The following is an 18,888-nucleotide window of genomic DNA, read 5'->3' on the forward strand; positions in this document are numbered from 1 at the left end:
GGTTATAGGGGATACAGAGATTGAAAAGTCCTCTGTGATACTATGTTGGGAGAAGGAGGGAGCACCGATGGGGTGTGAGAAGGTGAGCTTACCCCAGGCTTGACCAGCAGGCTGTGCTGCCAGCATAAACTGCCATGAAAACTCTGGATTAATGCCGGGTAACGATGCGGTATGTGTGTGTGCGTGTGTGTGTGTGTGTGTGTGTGTGTGTGTATGTGTTGGGGAAGCTGGCGTAGAAGGTTCATAAAAGGTTAAGGGTTACTCTGGATATTGGAAAGCCAGTAAAGCAAGGGGACAGGGTGAGTTCAGGGTATTGGAAGATCTCAGGTATGGGTCTTATGGGAGTCCAGGTGAGCGAGACAGAGAATATAGAAGCTTATAAATCACGTGAAAGATCCCAGGCTTGGTTCTAAGAGCAATGAGGATTCGCTAGGGTTTTAGGAAGGGGAATCACCTTGGCTGCAGAATTCCCAGTCTCATTTTGTGGGAAATGTATTAACTGGGGGCAAGAAGGGAGGCTGCCTTTGAGGCTGCAGAAATAACTCTTGCAGGGAGGTGATAATGGCTGAAGCAGAGGCTGAGGGAGTGAGGAAGAATGGGGAACTTAAATATTAAATTGATTCTATGAAGCTGCCCTTTCAAAATCCAAGGCAAAACAAAACCCACAACATTACACTATCAACCCTTTCACTTGGATTAACGTATAGACTTAGCAGGTAGAAGCAAAAGTTCTTCATAATTAACGAAATAGAGTGTCTACTGTCAGAACGCTAACAGAAGAGAGACCGAGAAGTCCAGTCAACTTCGTGACATTAAACATCTCGATCTTTCTAAACACAGTGTTCACAGGACAGTAGTATTTTATTCGGTTTGTTAAAAACACAAAAATCCGACTGAGTCAATTTGAAGATCTAATGGGCTTTATTTAGTGATTCTAGTGATTCAGGAATCAGGTGGCATTCCATCTGGCTGAGGAGTTACCGGTACACAACGGAAGGTTTTCATAGCAAGCAGGGTGGGGCAAGAAGTTACTAGCAGGAGGAAGGATTGTTTCAGTCAAGGTCACCTTCCCTGAGGGGGAAGGGCGGGTGGTCTTATCCTGCAGATTACCTCCTCTGCCGGGGGCAGCTCAGACCGAGACCATCCAGGGGACTTCATGGATGTTGAACATTTCTGAATGATTGCCTTAAAATTTCACTCCGAGAGTATTTGAAAGTGCAGCTCAGTCTGGCTTTGCTATCCTGGGCCTGGGGCTCGAGCTTGCACCGTCATTTCCTTTTTAATAAATTCTTAAAAACTTTTTACTTCGGTAGCAAGATCTCCATAAATTTCACCCACAATTAAAGAAACACCTTTGAATTTAGACTTTCAAATGTGGACGTTTGATACATGGTATTACATGGTATTACAGTCACTAGAGTCAGTATGAACGTGTCTCTGTGATGGCTCTGAAAAGGTCTGCAGTGGGGGTGAGTAAAAATCAGCCCCGAGTCTCCCTGCGTGAGCGCCAGCTCGGTGCCTTGGAGCGCAGGCTCAGACCAAGCTGCTTGGGCCAAGATAGAGTCCATGTGTTGGAAGAAAATGATTGTGAGTTTCAGGTGTGATCAGGAACTTCCTTCTCAAACTTCTCTCTTTCCCAGGGATGGGCCTGATCAGAATTCACCTCAGCTGGGAGTTTTCAGTGGCAACACAGCCCTGGAAACGGCGTACAGCTCCACCAACCAAGTCCTGCTCAAGTTCCACAGCGACTTTTCGAACGGAGGCTTCTTCGTTCTCAATTTTCACGGTCAGTGCATTCTCACTCTATCGATTAAGGCGGAGGATTCCATTTGGTTCTCCTGGTAGTGTTGACACATGCGTCCTTTCCAGTGAGAGAGTCCCTTGCTTTTGCCAAGCGAGAGCCCTCTGGGACTTTCTTGCATTCGATGCCGGAGGTTCCTGCGATGCTCTTGTGCCTAATGCTGTTTGATGATGTCACATTTGGTGTGTGGCAAGCTTGGATTCATTCCAAGAGAAGTGGATTGCAAATGAAACTCTGGTATGGAGACCCTTGAAACACACGTAGTCCTTTCCTCAATTTCCCGTTTCTGTCTCCAGAGGAGTCAAGGTAGCAAACACCATGGAATTATGGATGAGGCAACAGTGAATTTAATGATTTTGGAAAACCAGTAATTTGGAGAAAAGCGTTATCAGTCCCCTGTATCTCGTGAGGACCGCACCCGTGGAAGTCCTCTGCATGGGGTGCAGAGAGGGACCTTAGCAAATGTCAATCTGGACCTGGCACCAGGCCGCGGCGGAACCATTTCTCTTCCAGGAGCCCCCAAAATTATGGAAAGTGGTTTTACTTAAAAGTCATAATTTTTAAAACTGTACCCTTTTTCTCTTTGACTTGATATATTCTTTGGCATGAAATAATCCTGTAAGCTTGAGTCTTTTATGAAACAATGGTTTACAAATACAGACATTGCAGTGTACCCAAGCATTAAAACAATAGCAGAGGGCTGCTTTTTGTAATAATTCTGTTTATTCAGCGAATGTAATGCAGTGGTTTTTTTTGTTTGTTTGTTTGTTTGTTTTCCATAAACCCTTCAGCATTTCAGCTCAAGAAATGCCAGCCTCCGCCCGCAGTTCCACAGGCAGAAATGCTTACCGAGGATGAGGATTTTGAAATCGGTAATGTGTTCTTTGTCACGATATCATTAGCTCAACCCAGCTTTAACACCCACCCCGCACTGCAATAGTTACTCACATGAGTAAATGAGTATTTGTCAGAATATTCTAAAGCATTGCTAGGGAGCTCATCTATCGAATAAGTATGTTTTTTTTCCTCCATCTCCATGATTTGTTTTTGCCATTTGAACTTTGCTTCTGTCATTTTGAGCACATCCCTACCTCACCCTCTCCCCACCAGCATTTGCTAGTTTGTATTTTTCTTTTAAATAAAGTTTTCAGAGACTGACTTAAACAGATGTTTGCGTTTAGTTAGAAAAGCATGTTCGTGCACTAGAAGGACTTCATCATTTGTAGCTAAAATAATGATGAGTATAACTTTGACCTTTCACTGAAACTAGAATGTAATTGGTGAGTGTATTGAATGATAATATTTAGAAATTCTGCTTCATCATTCTATATTAATGACGAGTTTCATTAAATAATCATCAGGTCACCTTAGGAAACCAGCCGTGGGGTACGTTTGTGGTATAATTACCGTGACCCAGGATTTCTCTGTCTCAGCTACAAATACAACACCCTGTCCTCACCCCATGTTTCAGACCCCTGGTCAAACCACGTGACCCAATTTCTGCTCCACTCATGATGGCTCAGTTAATGGGAACATTGCGCTAATTAGGCCAAGGTCACAGGTTAGCCCTCTCTGGATGCATTAAAGCCATTCTAATGCTCCATCCTTAAATCCCAAGCAATCCCAATTTGCTGTCTTTTTTTAATAGTCATCATGGGGGAAAGGGTGGAAACATAGACACATGAGTCTATGCAAAAACCTGCCACATCATCTGTGCTGGCATCAGTGAAGACAGCATTTGTGTAAGTCGAGAAGTGAAAATAGTCCCCTTTGATCAAACAAACTGGAAATGAGTACTGGTGCGGGTTCAGAACTGGTTCGCTCACTGACTTCATCTGTTAGGCGGTTATCTCTACGTTTCATACGTTCGCACACTCTGTGTGTCATGGAAACATAATCCCAGGTGTGTTGGCTCTTTCAGGGGATTTTGTGAAGTACCAGTGTCATCCGGGGTACACGCTGTCTGGGACGGACACACTGACGTGCAAGCTCAGTGCCCAGCTGCAATTTGAGGGTTCCCTCCCAACGTGTGAAGGTATGCCGAGCTCGGTCCTACACCTGCTCGTTCACCACGGAAATTGTATGGCTCGTGTTGTTCCACATGTTTCTTGTATAGCCCTGAATTTAATCTGTGTTATGATCTCCTTGCAATTCAGATTACCTGCTAACAGAAATACCTAATTACCTTTCTCTTTTAGCTATCTCTACAATACAAATCAAAAGCATATCAAATAGGAGGTCTTTTTTTTTTCCCAACAGTTTACCAGAAAATTTTCAAACATACAGCAAAGTTGAAATTATTTAGAAATAACCATCTGAATACCACTTAGGTTCCACCATTAATGTGGTATTTATATGCATAGTCATGTATCTGTTATCTTCCTATCCATCCATTAATCTGTTACTTTTGATACATTTCAAGGCAAATTACAGGCATCACTGCACTTCCCGCTAAACACATTAGTATGCATTAAATTATCTAGTGTTTACTATTTTTTTGTAAAATTTATAAACATTGAAATGCACGTAGGTTGCATACGATAAGATGCACACATTTCATATATTCACGTGTCTTTAAAATACATAGAGCATATGCAATAACAGAAAATATAGAGTAACACAAGATTTGAGGCTGAATCTATTGATTCACCTGATTGGAGTATAATTAGATCACTTTAAAAATATTTGAAAGGCTCCATTCCCAAGTAGTATTGGGAGAAAAAAACACTGGAAAAAAATATAAATAAGCTAAAATGGCTCAATGGAAGACAGAAACGTGATGGTTTGGCCAATTAAAAAGTTTTCCAAATTAGAACAGTTTTGATTTTTTGACTTCAAAATCACAATAAACATTCAATTCGTTTAAAGATTGGGACCTCCCCCCTTTCAAGGAGTTTGATTATTTTCATTTATCAGTATAATGAGGCCCCTAAAAAAGCCCAAAATCTAGGAAGCGAAGATCCATTGACTCAATGTAGATTCCCAACAAGTGACCACAGGTAAATCATGATTATCCCGTGGGCATTGTGTGTAAGTAGGATGGTTGATCTGCCTTATTTATGGGGTTTTTGTAAAGATGCAGAGGGTACTAAATGAATTATTCTAAGTGGTTTTCTTTTTTAAGATTTTATTTGTTTATTTGAGAGAGAGAGAGACAGAGATTGGGACAGAAATAGAGAGCACAAGCTGGGAGGGGAGGGAGAAGCAGGCTCCCCACTAAGCATGGAGTCAGTTGTGGGGCTCCGTCCCAACACCCTGGGATCATGACCAGAGCCTAAGGCAGAAGCTTAACCAACTGAGCCACCCAGGTGCCCCTGTAAGTGTTTTATAATGTTAATTATCTGCAACTTCCTTTGTATTGCACTGGTATTGACTTTGCAGGAGCTCCCGCCCTTGAATAGCTTCTTTTAGAATGTGTGCTCGCTTCCTGCATTCTTATGATGAATGAGGCAGAATCCTAGTCACCTGGGGAGAGGGAGACAATTTTCAACATCTGAAGAAAATCTGGAATGCAGTAGTTTTAAATAACCATCATAACTCAGACTAATTCCAAAAAAACTGCTTTCAAATTGTACCCCTGGGAGCGTGGGTGGGTGTGGACAGAGACCATCGTCTCAGGAGTATGCCCTCTTTGGTCCACTGGCTGCTTTAACCGCTCACAGGACCCACGCAGTTCTGGAAGTTACTGACACTCTGCCTCACACCTGCCTCACTTAAAATTGGGGCACTGGGCGGGGTGCTAAGTCAGGAGACTGAGTCATTACTTTTTGGAAAAATCAGTGTGTCCATAGCAATATTACATCAGCGACAACCATCTATGGTGGATTTTTTTTCTCAAGGTGCAAGGGGAGATAAAATGTTCATCTTTTCCCATTTTATATAAAAACTGAGGTAAATCTTCACATTTTTAGGGCACATCTTAATTCCGACAAACAGAGCCTTAAATTTCTCAGCATCGATGATTTCAAGCAAGGGTGGTCTTAGCTGACGAGTGAAGCAAGGCATACTCATTTATTGAACATGCTACTTCAAAAAGAGGGAAAGTTACTTTATTATGTGGGCTATCCCCAAGATTAACCTCATTTTTATTTAAATGAAATTAATTCATGACAGTCCAGGAACAGAATGAGTCAGCACAACACGAGCATCCTTCCCCAAGTTATGTGGCTCTCACACACGGTTGCAGGGAGGATTCTGCTAACAAGACACAGTCTCTCTGCTCGGATGGAGGTTCCCGTGTCCTACTGAACTCCCAGCAGTGACTACTAGTTCTCTCCTGTTTCCATTCAGGAGTAGACATGGTTAAAACAAACCGAGATTTATCTTAGCTGCCATCCCCTAAAATACATTCTTGAGGGAAAGCAACGAGGGGATCAGATGGCTTTTATCAAATAACCACTTAATGATAATCTTTCTTCCACTCCTTTCTATTATTTGGTTGGGCTCAAGGGGAGGGAGTGGACAATCCCCCAATAAATTATGGGTGGAAAATTGCGTGAGTTATGAGTCCTACTAAGCTCTGCTTTGAAAATTATCACCACTTTTAGGGCGATTGATTGTTCCTTGGAAACAATGGGAGCAAATCGTGCTTGAAAGTTAACATCCTATGCAGATATACCTTCTTGGATGCTCATCTTAGTTTAGAAAACACTGAATGAGGGTCTGGAATGTTTTTCAATACCACCAAGCAATTCTCCCATTCTCTCTGAGCTTGGGCTGAGTGCCTTACGGTTGGAATCAATTCTGACACTCTCTACCTGGAGACAGTGTCCGACCCCACGGGTGAAGGGCTCAGTCCTAAAAGACGGCTCCCACTTTGGAGGCGGGTCACAAAGCCAGCTTGACGCCTGTGCTTCTGACTCACCTGTGATAGACCAGAAACAGTCGTTATCCCTCTTTGGATTTTATCCTCTGCTGGAAGAGCTCATGTATCCTAGGGAAACATTTGCTTACACTTAGCAGTTACATCCTTTGTATTGTGAAGAATTATATTCTGTGCCCTTTATTATGTAACGAGTACAGGTGAACAGTCAGATGAAGAGGTATAGGGTGCAAGGTCTGGAAGGGGTCTCAGCATAGGAGCTTCTGTGCCCCAGAATCGGGGTGTAAGAATTGTTATAGAGCTCAGCTTACCCCCACTCCCTCCCCAATCCACTGCTTCACCAGAGGTCTGTGAGTGGGGCAGGAATTTCCAGCCAGCTCCTCACTGGGTCTTTCTGTTGACCAGACCCATCCTGATGCTACAGAGGGCCCCACCCCAAGTCACTGTATTAGCTAAACTCAGGTGTAATCTAAGGGGGCTCTGTATGAGAAAGATAGTCTCAAACAAAGGAAATTCCAAGGGTTCTAGAATCTCTGCCAGGATGCTGGAACAAAGACCAAGTATATTTTACAATAGAGGAATGTCACAGAAGTGACTTTCCTCATGTTAAGGAAAGAGGAGCCCTTCAAAAAGTAAAGAGAAGTAATAAAGGTCAGGAAGCAAGAAAGGGCATGGACGTCCAGGAAAGAAGTGGTGACTCCTTGCACTTTGCTCTTAGGGTGTGTTTGGGAAAGTGGCATTAGGTGGGCTGGAAACCTTAAAAGTGGGCCAGATTTTAACAGTCCTCAGTGGTGCCTGGGTGGCTCCATTGGTGAAGTGTCCAACTCTTGGTTTTGACTCAAGTCATGACCTCAGGGTTGTGAGATTGAGCCCCGTCAGGCTCTGCACTCAGCTGAAAGTCTGCTTGAAATTCTCTCTCCCTCTGCCCGCCCCCATGCTCACTCTCTCTCTCTCCCTCAAATAAATAAAGAAATCTTAAAAAAAACACACACACACAAAGGTCTTCAGTATCTAGTGGCTTCAGACTATGAACAGTGCAAATCCATCAGTGGTTTTAAAATATTCAATTACTTTTAAAAGTTAGAGACATACATTTTCAGTGAACACTAAAGAAAACCAGTGCCCTTCAGATAATGAGCATTTCTGGTTAAGCTCAAGCATGACCATAGCACACATCTCAAGGACCCCAGGAGACAGCTTTCCCACCTGTTTCTAGAGGTCTCTTTTTACAATTCTCTGGGACCTACAGGTGTTTTAAGAATTAGTTTTAATTATTTATAAATCCTAATGTTTGACTGCATTAATTTTGCTGAACCCCTGTAAGATGCATTAAATAATATGCTTTGGTTTTAAGCCTCACATTTCATTTCTCTCCAAAAATAAGCTAAAGGAATAACTTTGTGCAGAGATGTAGTGACTCAAAACTCAGGTGAATGTCTCAGAGAGGCACGTTCTGTCAGAGATGTCTTTGATGGGAATCTCAAAAAGGTGCTTCTCATAGCAGGAGGAATCCAGTGTCCCCTGCGGAGATGCAGGCTGTGCATAAAGTGTGGATGCTGATAGAGAAATGAACGGCCCGGCTCTGGGAGAGCCTCCAGACTCTGAAACCTTCACTGTGAGTGGGTGTTGTTCCTAGCAACAGTTTATAGCAAGGGACAGGAAGGAATAGGATATATGAGGGAGAAAGAGACACAAATGAATCAAAAACACGTTAGCTCCCAGGGAGACATACTCAAGTGCATTTTAAAACAATATGTACATCTGGAAAAAAAATATGAAATTTTGTAAGAAAAAGGAAACAAATAATTTCACTTATATTTTCATCGCATCTTCTCCAAGCAACAGAAGCAGCATTTTGAGGAAAATGGAGAGAATAAAAATAGTTATGCCTGAGATTCTGCTTCTGATCTATCACCACTCACACCTTTCAAACCTGGGCATGTGCTGAGCTCTGCAGGTGGATTTCAGCAACTTGGTGGAGAGCTTCCTCTTTCTTGATGATCTGAAGTTCCAGTGTTGCCTAAGGATGATAGTGGAGCTGGTGAAATCAGAAGGGGAGATTTGGGCTAAACGTTTCTCACGTGTAATGGCACAGAATGAAATGTGCTGGGGCAGCAGTGAATGGAGTCGGGAAGAGGCAGGCAGGTGGTCAGTGCATCGCAGGCGTTGAAGCACATTCTGCCCGTGTAGTGCTTCAGACTGAAGGAAAGGGTTTACATATTTGTATCTATGACCCTGACAAGTAGCTTTATTGCCTTCTAGTGATATCAGAGTAGAGAAACGCTCTGGCTCCCACTGCAAAGTCAAGGCGTCCATGGAGATTCTAAAACTCCAGGCCCTACACCTATGCACCCAGATAGAAAGGCTAATTTCCTTTTATTGCATTCTCTTAAAAAATGCCAGTATGTTCATTTTTGAAAGGACATAATATATTTCACAGAGTGATCTTACCACCATCACAGAAGAAATTACTTTCTAAACTAAATTGCTTTTGTCTGAGTATTTTGGTTTGAATTATTTTTTGTATATAACTTACCATTACTTAACATTGTAAAGATTCTTTTTTTTTTTTTTAAAGATTTTATTTATTTATTTGACAGAGACAGCCAGAGAGAGAGGGAACACAAGCAGGGGGAGTGGGAGAGGAAGAAGCAGGCTCATAGCGGAGGAGCCCGATGTGGGACTCGATCCCGGAACGCCGGGATCACGCCCTGAGCCAAAGGCAGACACTTAACGACTGCGCTACCCAGGCGCCCCTTAACATTGTAAAGATTCTTAAAAATCTACCTAAAATACTTCTTTATTAAAAGGGCTCTTTTGGGATAGGCTGGTGATGAGTATTAAGGAGGGCACATACTGCATGATGCACTGGGTGTTATATGCAAGTAATGAATCATGGAACATTGCATCAAGAACTGGGGATGTACTGTATGGTGACTAATATAACAAAATGAATATTATTTTAAAAAAATTTTTAAAAGATTTTACTTATTCATTTGACAGAGAGAGAGAGAGAGAGAGCATGAGCACACAAGCCAGGGGAGTGGCAGGCAGAGACAGAGGGAGAAGCAGACTCCCCGCTGAGCAGGGAGCCTGATGCAGAGCTTCAGGCCAAGACCCGGGATCACAACCTGAGCCGAAGGCAGACCCTTAACCAACTGAGCCCCCCAAGCACCCTTTTAAAAGGGTTCTATGAAATGTTTCATTGTTGGTGATCTTATGCCTAAACATTTTCTAAATTTTAAGTTACATCTGAATAAGAACACTAAGGTAAATCAAAGAAAAAAAAAACAAGAAAAATTGCCTTTTACTGGACAGTTACTTGAATCAAAATATATCACATAAACTTTACCTATCTGGGAAATTATTTCAAAATGCATGTATTAATAATAAAAATTTAATTAATTAAAATAATATAAAATTAAATAAATTAAATAAATTAAATAATATAAATTTAATTAATTAAAAGGAGATAATTCAACAAATAAGACACATTTCCTCTAACAAAAATCTCTTTTTCATGTAGGAAAAGCTGATCATTTAACTTTCAAATTTACAAATAGTTTTGCTAGGGGCACCTGGGTGGCTCAGTCAGTTAAGCATCTGCCTTCTGCTCAGGTCATGATCCCAGGGTCCTCAGATGAGCCCCGCCTCAGGCTCCCTGCTCATCAGTGGGTCGGCTTCTCTCTCTCCTGCCTCTCTGATCTCTCTCTCTCTTAAATAAATAAAAAATAATACAATCTTTAAAAAAATGAAAAACAGTTTTGCTATATCTCTGTTTAATTTTGAACCTTATCAATAGATGATATAATTTTTTCTTAATAGTTGTATAAATAAATTACTCCTGGATGATAAATTATCAATGAAATCAATTACTGATTAGGAGACTGGTGATTTTCTTTTGCATATTCATACCTATGCAGATCAGTTTTATTTTGATTATCTTGGAAGTAGTTGAATAAAGAAAAAAAGGAGAGCAGGAAGGAGAAAAGTATGTCACTGTGTCCACACTACCTTAGTGATTCATTCATAATGATAAACTGATAAATGATTCACATGATAAATTCATCGTTTAGAAATCACTAGTCTTACTTATTATAATAATACACTGAAAAGGTGAGGTCTTGCTTCTTAGTTGAGTTGGGAAAACATGCGATCCTAGGATCAAATTTCCAATGCACCTGCCCAGTTCAGTCCTAGAAAGTTACTGTAGAGTGAACGGTACATGATGGTTTTAACCATTCCTATATCTGTACTTCCCAGTTCACTCACAACAGGTAGTTCAGCAGGAGCAAGTACTTTGCTTCACCACCTTTTCCAAATAAAGGAAACTTTCAGGTTCCAGGTTTCATTTCAATTTGGCAGTTTTGTCAGATTTGGCTACCCTAGAGTTATGTCAGTGACATAATCTCTTTCCTTAGTGGTAAATGAAATCAATCAATCAATCATCTATCTATCTATCATCTATCTATCTATCTATCTATCTATCTATCTATCTATCTAATCTAGTCACCCTATATACCAACACATATATTATATATGTATATAATTCTCATTTAAGTTATAGGGTGGTATTAAAATGTGACTCATTATTATTTAGCGCTGTTCTGCTGGGTTTGTACCCTGTATTAAATTTGGTCATGGCTCAGTAGGATTGTTCCCCCTCCACTGCCATGGGCTTATAAATACAGGAATAGGAATAGAAACTCTCCTATGGAAGTCAGGTTCATTTTGTTAAGGAAGACTTTTACCGGTGTTTTTCTCATTAGCACAATGCCCTGCAAATGAAGTCCGGACAGAATCTTCTGGAGTCATCCTCAGTCCAGGTTACCCAGGCAACTATTTTAACTCCCAGACATGCTCGTGGAGTATTAAAGTGGAACCAAACTATAATATCACCATCTTTGTGGATACATTTCAAAGTGAAAAGCAATTCGATGCACTGGAAGTGTTTGATGGTGAGTTTCATTACTCTTTTTTTTTTTTTTTTTAACCTACCAGTGACCTCTCCATAGTATAATAAAAATACCATCAAGATGTTTTTGTTACACAAGGACTTTTATATATTCGTGAGTTAAATTATATCTCCCCCAAACAGAAAATGAATTATTCTTGCATTTGTGTGGTCTCAAGAGTCTGTACAACATGAACATACTTTTGTTAATATTTCAACTTTTAAGCAATTAATATGCTAGCTATGCATTCTGAAAATGTCTTGAATTTACTTGAACCATTACTTAATTCTTTCATGTGGGAATTTAGAATAGATGAGCTCATATAGCTCTTCCTTTCTCTCTAAGTATTCTATTGATTCAGAAGATATTTTAGGAAGTTTAAGAGAGCTAAAGGTACTTTAATCAATTTAAATGATTATTTTACTAGAACTACATAAAAATAATGGCTCACAGAGATTTCTAGACGATAAATGCTACAGAAGTCTTTAATGTGCAATCTTTTAAAAAATAGTACAATGCACTTACCAAATGTTAATACTATTTTCAACTTGAGTCTTATACATTTTTACATATTTCTAACAAACTTATTAATAGAACAATGCCGTGCTTAAAAGAAGTATGTGGTTGAATTGTCAATTTGAAGTGGAGATGATGCTAATATTTTTCCTTGTATAGAAGCATTATCATAACCCAGAAAATTGGACCAAGATACAAATATGGCTGTATATAATAATAAGGCTTTTGCATGTTTTGATGGATTGTCATTGAGTTCAGTAAAATAACAATCAACTCAATAAAAAAAAAATTCTGTAATTGATTCTGTGTGTGTCTCTATGCCTTCTACTTCCTTGGTGAATCATAATAGTCAAGTTGTTCATATGGATAGACACCACATGAATCAATTTATGTATTTCCTAAGGTGACAAGCTACTAAATTGGAAATTAAGCTCACACTTAGATACATAGACACAGAGGGATGAGGAGCAATATTTTCATGTTTAGAGGTTTTTTTGAGTGTATGTTAAAGCAGGCATGGGCCGTTGAAGACTTTTTCTGTGGTCTTTAGGATGGAAAGCAGCAATTTATTAGCCAAGTACAAAAACAGGATTCTTAGGTCAATGAGGAATCAGGTAAGCATGATTCTGAGGTCAATTAGATGACATACAAAACTAAAGTAGGTGAGCAGCCCACTTCTGGGGCTGCGTGTGTGTGTGCGTGTGTGTGTGTGTGTGTGTGTGTATGTACATATTCTTATATACTCTATGTAATTAAATATATTTACACAATTACTGTAAATGTATTCATGTTCCCTTGTTTCACTTTAGTCGGATTGGAATTTAGCTGACAGTGTTTCTCGCTTGCAATTACAAGAGCAAATTTATTACCAATATTTAGTCTGAAGTGCTTACAGTTTGATCTCCCCAAAATATGGGTGTATCATACCCATTACAAACCACAATGTAGATAGTAGAGATAATATCAAAGCCCTTGCTGTTAAAATGATCAGAGATCCATGTTTGGCTTTGTGCTAGTCTCAAAGATTTGTCTATAAAATGAAAGGGCACAGTTTTATATGAATATTTTATTAAGTGTTAGCATGTTTGTTGCATTAAGTGTCATGTTTATCACACCTCTCTCTCTGTCTTCTGTAAGATAGTGGTTCTTTTATAGCTCATGAGTTGCCAAAAACCATGTTGAAAATATTGATTTTGAACTTTATTATCCCAGGAGTATATTCCTGTCTGTAGCTCCAATAGTGGCTGTTCCTTGATTAAAAAAAGAAATAAACAAAAAGAATGAATCATTATCGACCTCAATTGAGAAAGGTGTCAACATGAAGACTGTGGTGTTCACTCGTACAATACTTAATAGTTTCCACAGTGGTGGTAGAAACAGCTACTCTCTGTTATGGCTCTGCAGTCTTCTATGCGGGCAGAATTGGATGTGTATTTTTAAAGAAGAGTCCTTGAGGAAGCTTGTTGCATGTTAGGCAAAAAGAACAGATGAAAACTGATGAAGAATTCATTGCTGGAATAAGAATACCTGAAGCTTTACTCTTGAGTGCTGTCATGAAAGTGACATTTTAAAACTTCATAAGCGCAGGTTAATTTCCCGGCGGTATTTTATTTTAGAATATATATCATTTTTATTTTATTTTATTTATTTGACAGAGATAGAGACAGCCAGCAAGAGAGGGAACACAAGCAGGGGGAGTGGGAGAGGAAGAAGCAGGCTCATAGCGGAGGAGCCTGATGTGGGGCTCGATCCCATAACGCCAGGATCACGCCCTGAGCCGAAGGCAGATGCTTAACGACTGAGCCATCCAGGCGCCCCAAGAATATATATCATTTCTTTAGACAACTACAACAATGAGAAAACCAGCAGCCAAAACACAAAGTCTTTAATTATAAAATGCAGTCATCCTTTTATGGGGCATCTTCTAGGAAACTGAGAAGTAGCATTTCATCTGGTCCTACTTTGCTCTAGCAAAACAGAACATTGCCTGGATCATTTCTAACATATTAGTTTTTGTATTTGATGACTAGGGCTGCCGTCCCAAAGTGCCAACATGGGGGAAAACATTTCAACAACGGAAATGTATTTCCTCCCAGTCCTGGAGGCGGGAAGTCCAGCTTGCAGGTGTGGGCAGGGCTGGTTTCTCCAAGGTCTCATCTCTCCTCATGTCCTCACGTGGACACCCCTCAGCGTGTGTCTGTGTCCTGATCTCTTCTTTGTGCAAGGATTCCAGTCTTACTGGATTAGGGCTTATTCCAGGGTCCTCACTTAACTTTAATTATCTCTTTAAAGACCTTATCTCCAAATACAGTCACATTCTGACGTACTGGCAGGTATGGCTTCCCTATATATATTTGCAGTAACACAATTCCATGCTGTTTGTTTGTTTGTTGAAAAAATAATTTTAACTGCTCTGATTGGGATTACTTAATAAGTGAAGTTGCGGTTTCTCAGTCGCTTTGCATGAATACAAATCCTACAAACGGACTCTCAAAGCGAGTCCCATAAGCTGATAAGATGTGCAGTGCATCTAGCAGTGAGGACTGCATTCTCCCACCTGTAATGTGCTTCCCGGGAGGGAGCTGCATGATGTAGAAAAGCCACAAAGCTGTCAGACTATGAGGTGACGTGAGTTCACCAGGAGAGTGGTGTTGTAGATGACACCCAGGAAGTGGGAATATGGCTTTTGTATTCAAGAAGGCAGTTCCTCTCAGGAAGGGACATCAAGTCATGGTGGCGAGAGTCATGTTAGTAGACGGTATGCTGCACCCGCTTCTATTACTCTCTATTAGATACTGACTTTGTGTCTTGAGTTTTTAAAAACTTCAAATGTACCAAGAGGTGAAAAATGTTTAAAATACAGATGTGGACTCATTACTTGATGTGATGAATTTTAGGATTTGGCCAAAATTACCTTAGGCTCTGCTTTTTTAAAGAAGCAAGGAGTACAGAGACATTTGGAGGCTGCACTCATATCCAGTACTGTGGGACCTTTTCTAGAAGGAAATAGTACTGAAGGGGATGGGTGTTAGTGGGTCCTGCTGGCTCACGTTTTATGGTTCCTTCTCTATCTCTGTCTGTCCATGTATCTATCTGTCTCTCTATCTCTCTATCATGTAACTATGTGCCTCTATTTATATCATGTCATCATATCCTACCTATCTACATACATGCACACACAGACACATAATTTATATATGGCACACTTTTAAAGTTTTACACAATTGCTATCATATTTATCTGCAGTTAGATTTCTTCGGTCATCAATATGCTGTTTTAAGAGTCATCTATGCCAATAAGTGTGTATCTAGTTAATTAATTTTAAATGTGTATAGAATTCCTTTTCATGGCACTTTCCATTCTTTTCAAAAATGCCAAAGTACTAGTTAGGATGTAGGTTTTGCAGTACCAAAGCAATGCTGGAGCAAACATTTGGCTACAGGAGTAACACTAGCCCACGTGTGCTGGAGTTTATAGAAATATAATGAAACCCTCAGTTGTACTAGATATTACCGAATTGCTCTCCAAAGTGATTATACTAATTCGTCCTTCTACCAGTATCACATGAAAGTCTGTATTTCCCCATATACTTAGAATATTGTCCATACTAATGATGATAAAAATTAATTTCATTTATTTTAATTGTTCCTATTTTATAATAAGGTTCATATGATCTATGTATTATATGTTAATAATGTGACATTATTTTGATTGACTATTGTGTTTTGTTTGTTTTTTAATTAGGGAATATATTTGTTGCTTTATTCATTTAGAACTCTCTGTCTACTTTGGAAATAAATATCTATTTTGCATTTAGACTCCTAAACGTAATAAAAAGCTAAAAATAGTCTGCATTTTGTAGGCGGTAGGTCATATCTGAACTTTTTTTTTGTTTTTCTGTTTTATTTAGGTTCTTCTGGTCAGAGTCCTCTGTTAGTGGTCTTAAGTGGGAACCACACTGAACAATCAAATTTTACAAGCAAGAGCAATCAGTTATATCTCCGCTGGTCCACTGATCATGCAACCAGTAAAAAAGGATTCAAGATTCGCTATACAGGTTAGTAAGTGACGTTTAAATTTGGCATAAAAGCATTTTTAATACAAGTGATCTGCAGTAAATAAAAAAAAAATTGAGATAGAGATTTGTAATGTAAACCCATTTTCCAAAGATGAGCAATTAACTCACATAGAAATAACATGATGGGAAATTACTCTGAGTGAGAGATCTCCAAACAATAGTAGGGAAAAGAGCTATTTGTTGATTACTATTTTAATAATTGTTGCTAAAATCATAAAACTTTGAATTGACTTAGAGAAAACAAAGGCATTTCCTCTAAAAGATAAAGTGATATAAACTAATTTTAAAGTAGGTTTAAATGTTAAGGGAACAAACAGGAAGAGCTATTCATAATGCTATTAGTTTTATAAGTGATAATCTCTTACTATTAACAGTATGTCTTTTTATTAATTATCTGTATGCCTCTTCATATTTGCAGACTATGTGTATATACACACACACATATGTACACATACAAAATTAATTAATACATGTGTTTATATATATATATATATATATATATATTCTCATAGACATTTAAACCGTTTTGTCCTTTTCCTGTGTATTTTAATTATTCTCTGCCAGTGCTATTTATATTAATTAAATCAGTCAATATATTTATGTACTTTACATCCTGTGTACATTTGTCATATGAACTGACCCACACCTAATGTTTATACTGTCCTACAGAAACAGTAGACAATTTAAATTCCTCATATATTTTAATTACTAAGAAAAAAATCTACACTTTTCTCAGTATCTCATTCAATGACATCCCATGGGGATAACTGAGATAGGTTTCCCTAAGGAAGATGCTCACTGGCTACATTTAATTGAGGAGTGGCTTACTCGAGGACTGAATTCTATGTTGGTGTTTTATTTGGTCAGTGGTGAGGAACATCCTGAAGGGGAACAGTAAAAAGGCATAGTAGTTTTAAGAACTCCCTCTGGTTGGTAGACATCGTGAAATATTAAAAAGTATACACAACTAATGAATCATCAAACTTTACATCAGAAACCAGGGATGTACTGTATGGTGACTAACATAATATAATAAAAAAAACATTAAAAAATAAATAAAGGCAGGTAATCAGAAGGGGGAATGAAGCATGAGAGACTGTGGACTCTGGGAAACAAACTGAGGGCTTCAGAGGGGAGCGGGGTGGGGGAATGGGATAGACTGGTGATGGGTAGTAAGGAGCGCACGTATTGCCTGGTGCACTGGGTGTTATGCGCAAGTAATGAATCATCGAACTTTACATCAAAAGCCAGAGATGTACTGTACGGTGACTAACAATATAATTAAAAAATTATTATTAAAAAAATAAAACAACATTAAATACCAAAAAAAAAAAAAGTATCAAGGTTTGAAAAGGCTCTAGATGTGCAGACAGTGATCATGAAATTCAGTCATTCTTTCTTGATAAAGTTTAATAAAATACACCTGGACCTTCGTGTCTCTCCCCTCCTCTCAAAGTAGTTATTCAACATGCTTATTGACAGAGAGCTCACAATTGAAATTATTTCCATTAGACTGAGCTAGGTGAGTATTAGGGCAATGATTGGATTTGTGTTCATCATGTTCCTTGTTTTGAAAAATAAATATTAAGACCTTTAGCATGTTTGAATTGATTTCCAATGTGCAAAAATGGACATTGCAGGGGAAATCACGGTGAACCCAATCTATCTTCTATCTGCGGTAAATTACTTAGTAACCTGGTGATATGATTATACCCTGAATTTTGTCTTTCAAAGGCTATTGTAATTCATTATAGAACAAGAAGATTCTCTTTGTTAAACTGTGTTGGGAGAGTAGGAAATTGGAGAATTTCAGGGAAGGCTATAAATTTTTGTTTTGTCGGTGGATACCTCTATTTTTTAACAGATTTTCATTTAAAATTCGGTGATTCAGTGACCTCTGCTAGGAGTTCATCACCAGTGGTTTTAGGGCAGGGATAGATGAACGTGTTTCTGATATGTAACAGTGTGGGTGAGGGAGCTCTAGCCTATCATATGACCACACGGTGTATCTTGCACCTCTGTTTGTCCCACATACATTATGCAATACTGGTCATCCTGACATAGGTTTGATATAATTGATCAACAAAATTTGAAACTGAAAGCTAAAAAGACAAAGCAAGTGCTGTCCAAAGGGTTCTAGTCAATGCAATGAACTGTGCTAAGTGTATTCAGAGTTAATAATGGTCCTTTGATACTAAATGAAGCATGTGAGCTTCTGTACTGGAACAGTTAAAGATGTAGATTGGTCAGACATACATCCAGAAATTCCAGAATCTCTAACTTGCCCGGTCTTCTCCCCTAGTGGATGCCTCCCCCTGCGTTTCCAGGGCACTACCAGCAGCGTTTGAGGATTGGGCATTGGTCCTCTTATTTCTTACTATAGTCACGAATCAACCAGGGGGGACTGACTGCTTTCCCTTTTGTTCTCAGAGCTCTATTTTCCCCTCTGGGCCCCTCCATATCTCATTCTAGGTGAGTTAGGAAAGAAGAGGTGTCTTGATAAGCCTGGTGATAGGAAAAAAATATATATAGTAAATAGGAGAGAAAATGGACAGTTATCAGACTACAGTGTTGGACAATCCTGCACATTATATCCCTTAACAGACTAAGCTATGACAAAAATTATGCTTGACATGCAATGAATTATGTGGTCTCTCTGTCCCTCTAGGGCTGTTTCAGACTTAATCTTATCTCTCCCTTTAGAACAAGATCTACA

At 39.3% G+C, this 18,888-nt stretch overlaps 1 protein-coding gene across 1 annotated transcript in view; it reads left to right on the forward strand.

Moving 5' to 3' along the window:
- The window catches only part of CSMD1 (CUB and Sushi multiple domains 1), a 1,583,970-nt gene that overhangs the window by 1,429,641 nt on the left and 135,441 nt on the right, over positions 1-18,888 (forward strand). The window contains exons 44-48 of the mRNA XM_048226225.2: positions 1,641-1,786; positions 2,593-2,673; positions 3,723-3,836; positions 11,393-11,581; positions 16,005-16,151. Coding sequence (XP_048082182.1) covers positions 1,641-1,786; positions 2,593-2,673; positions 3,723-3,836; positions 11,393-11,581; positions 16,005-16,151 — 677 coding nt within the window. The remainder of the gene's footprint in view (positions 1-1,640; positions 1,787-2,592; positions 2,674-3,722; positions 3,837-11,392; positions 11,582-16,004; positions 16,152-18,888) is intronic.

This window comes from Ursus arctos, unplaced genomic scaffold (assembly GCF_023065955.2).
Source record: "Ursus arctos isolate Adak ecotype North America unplaced genomic scaffold, UrsArc2.0 scaffold_27, whole genome shotgun sequence".
In the NCBI taxonomy this organism is placed as follows: Eukaryota; Metazoa; Chordata; class Mammalia; order Carnivora; family Ursidae; genus Ursus; species Ursus arctos.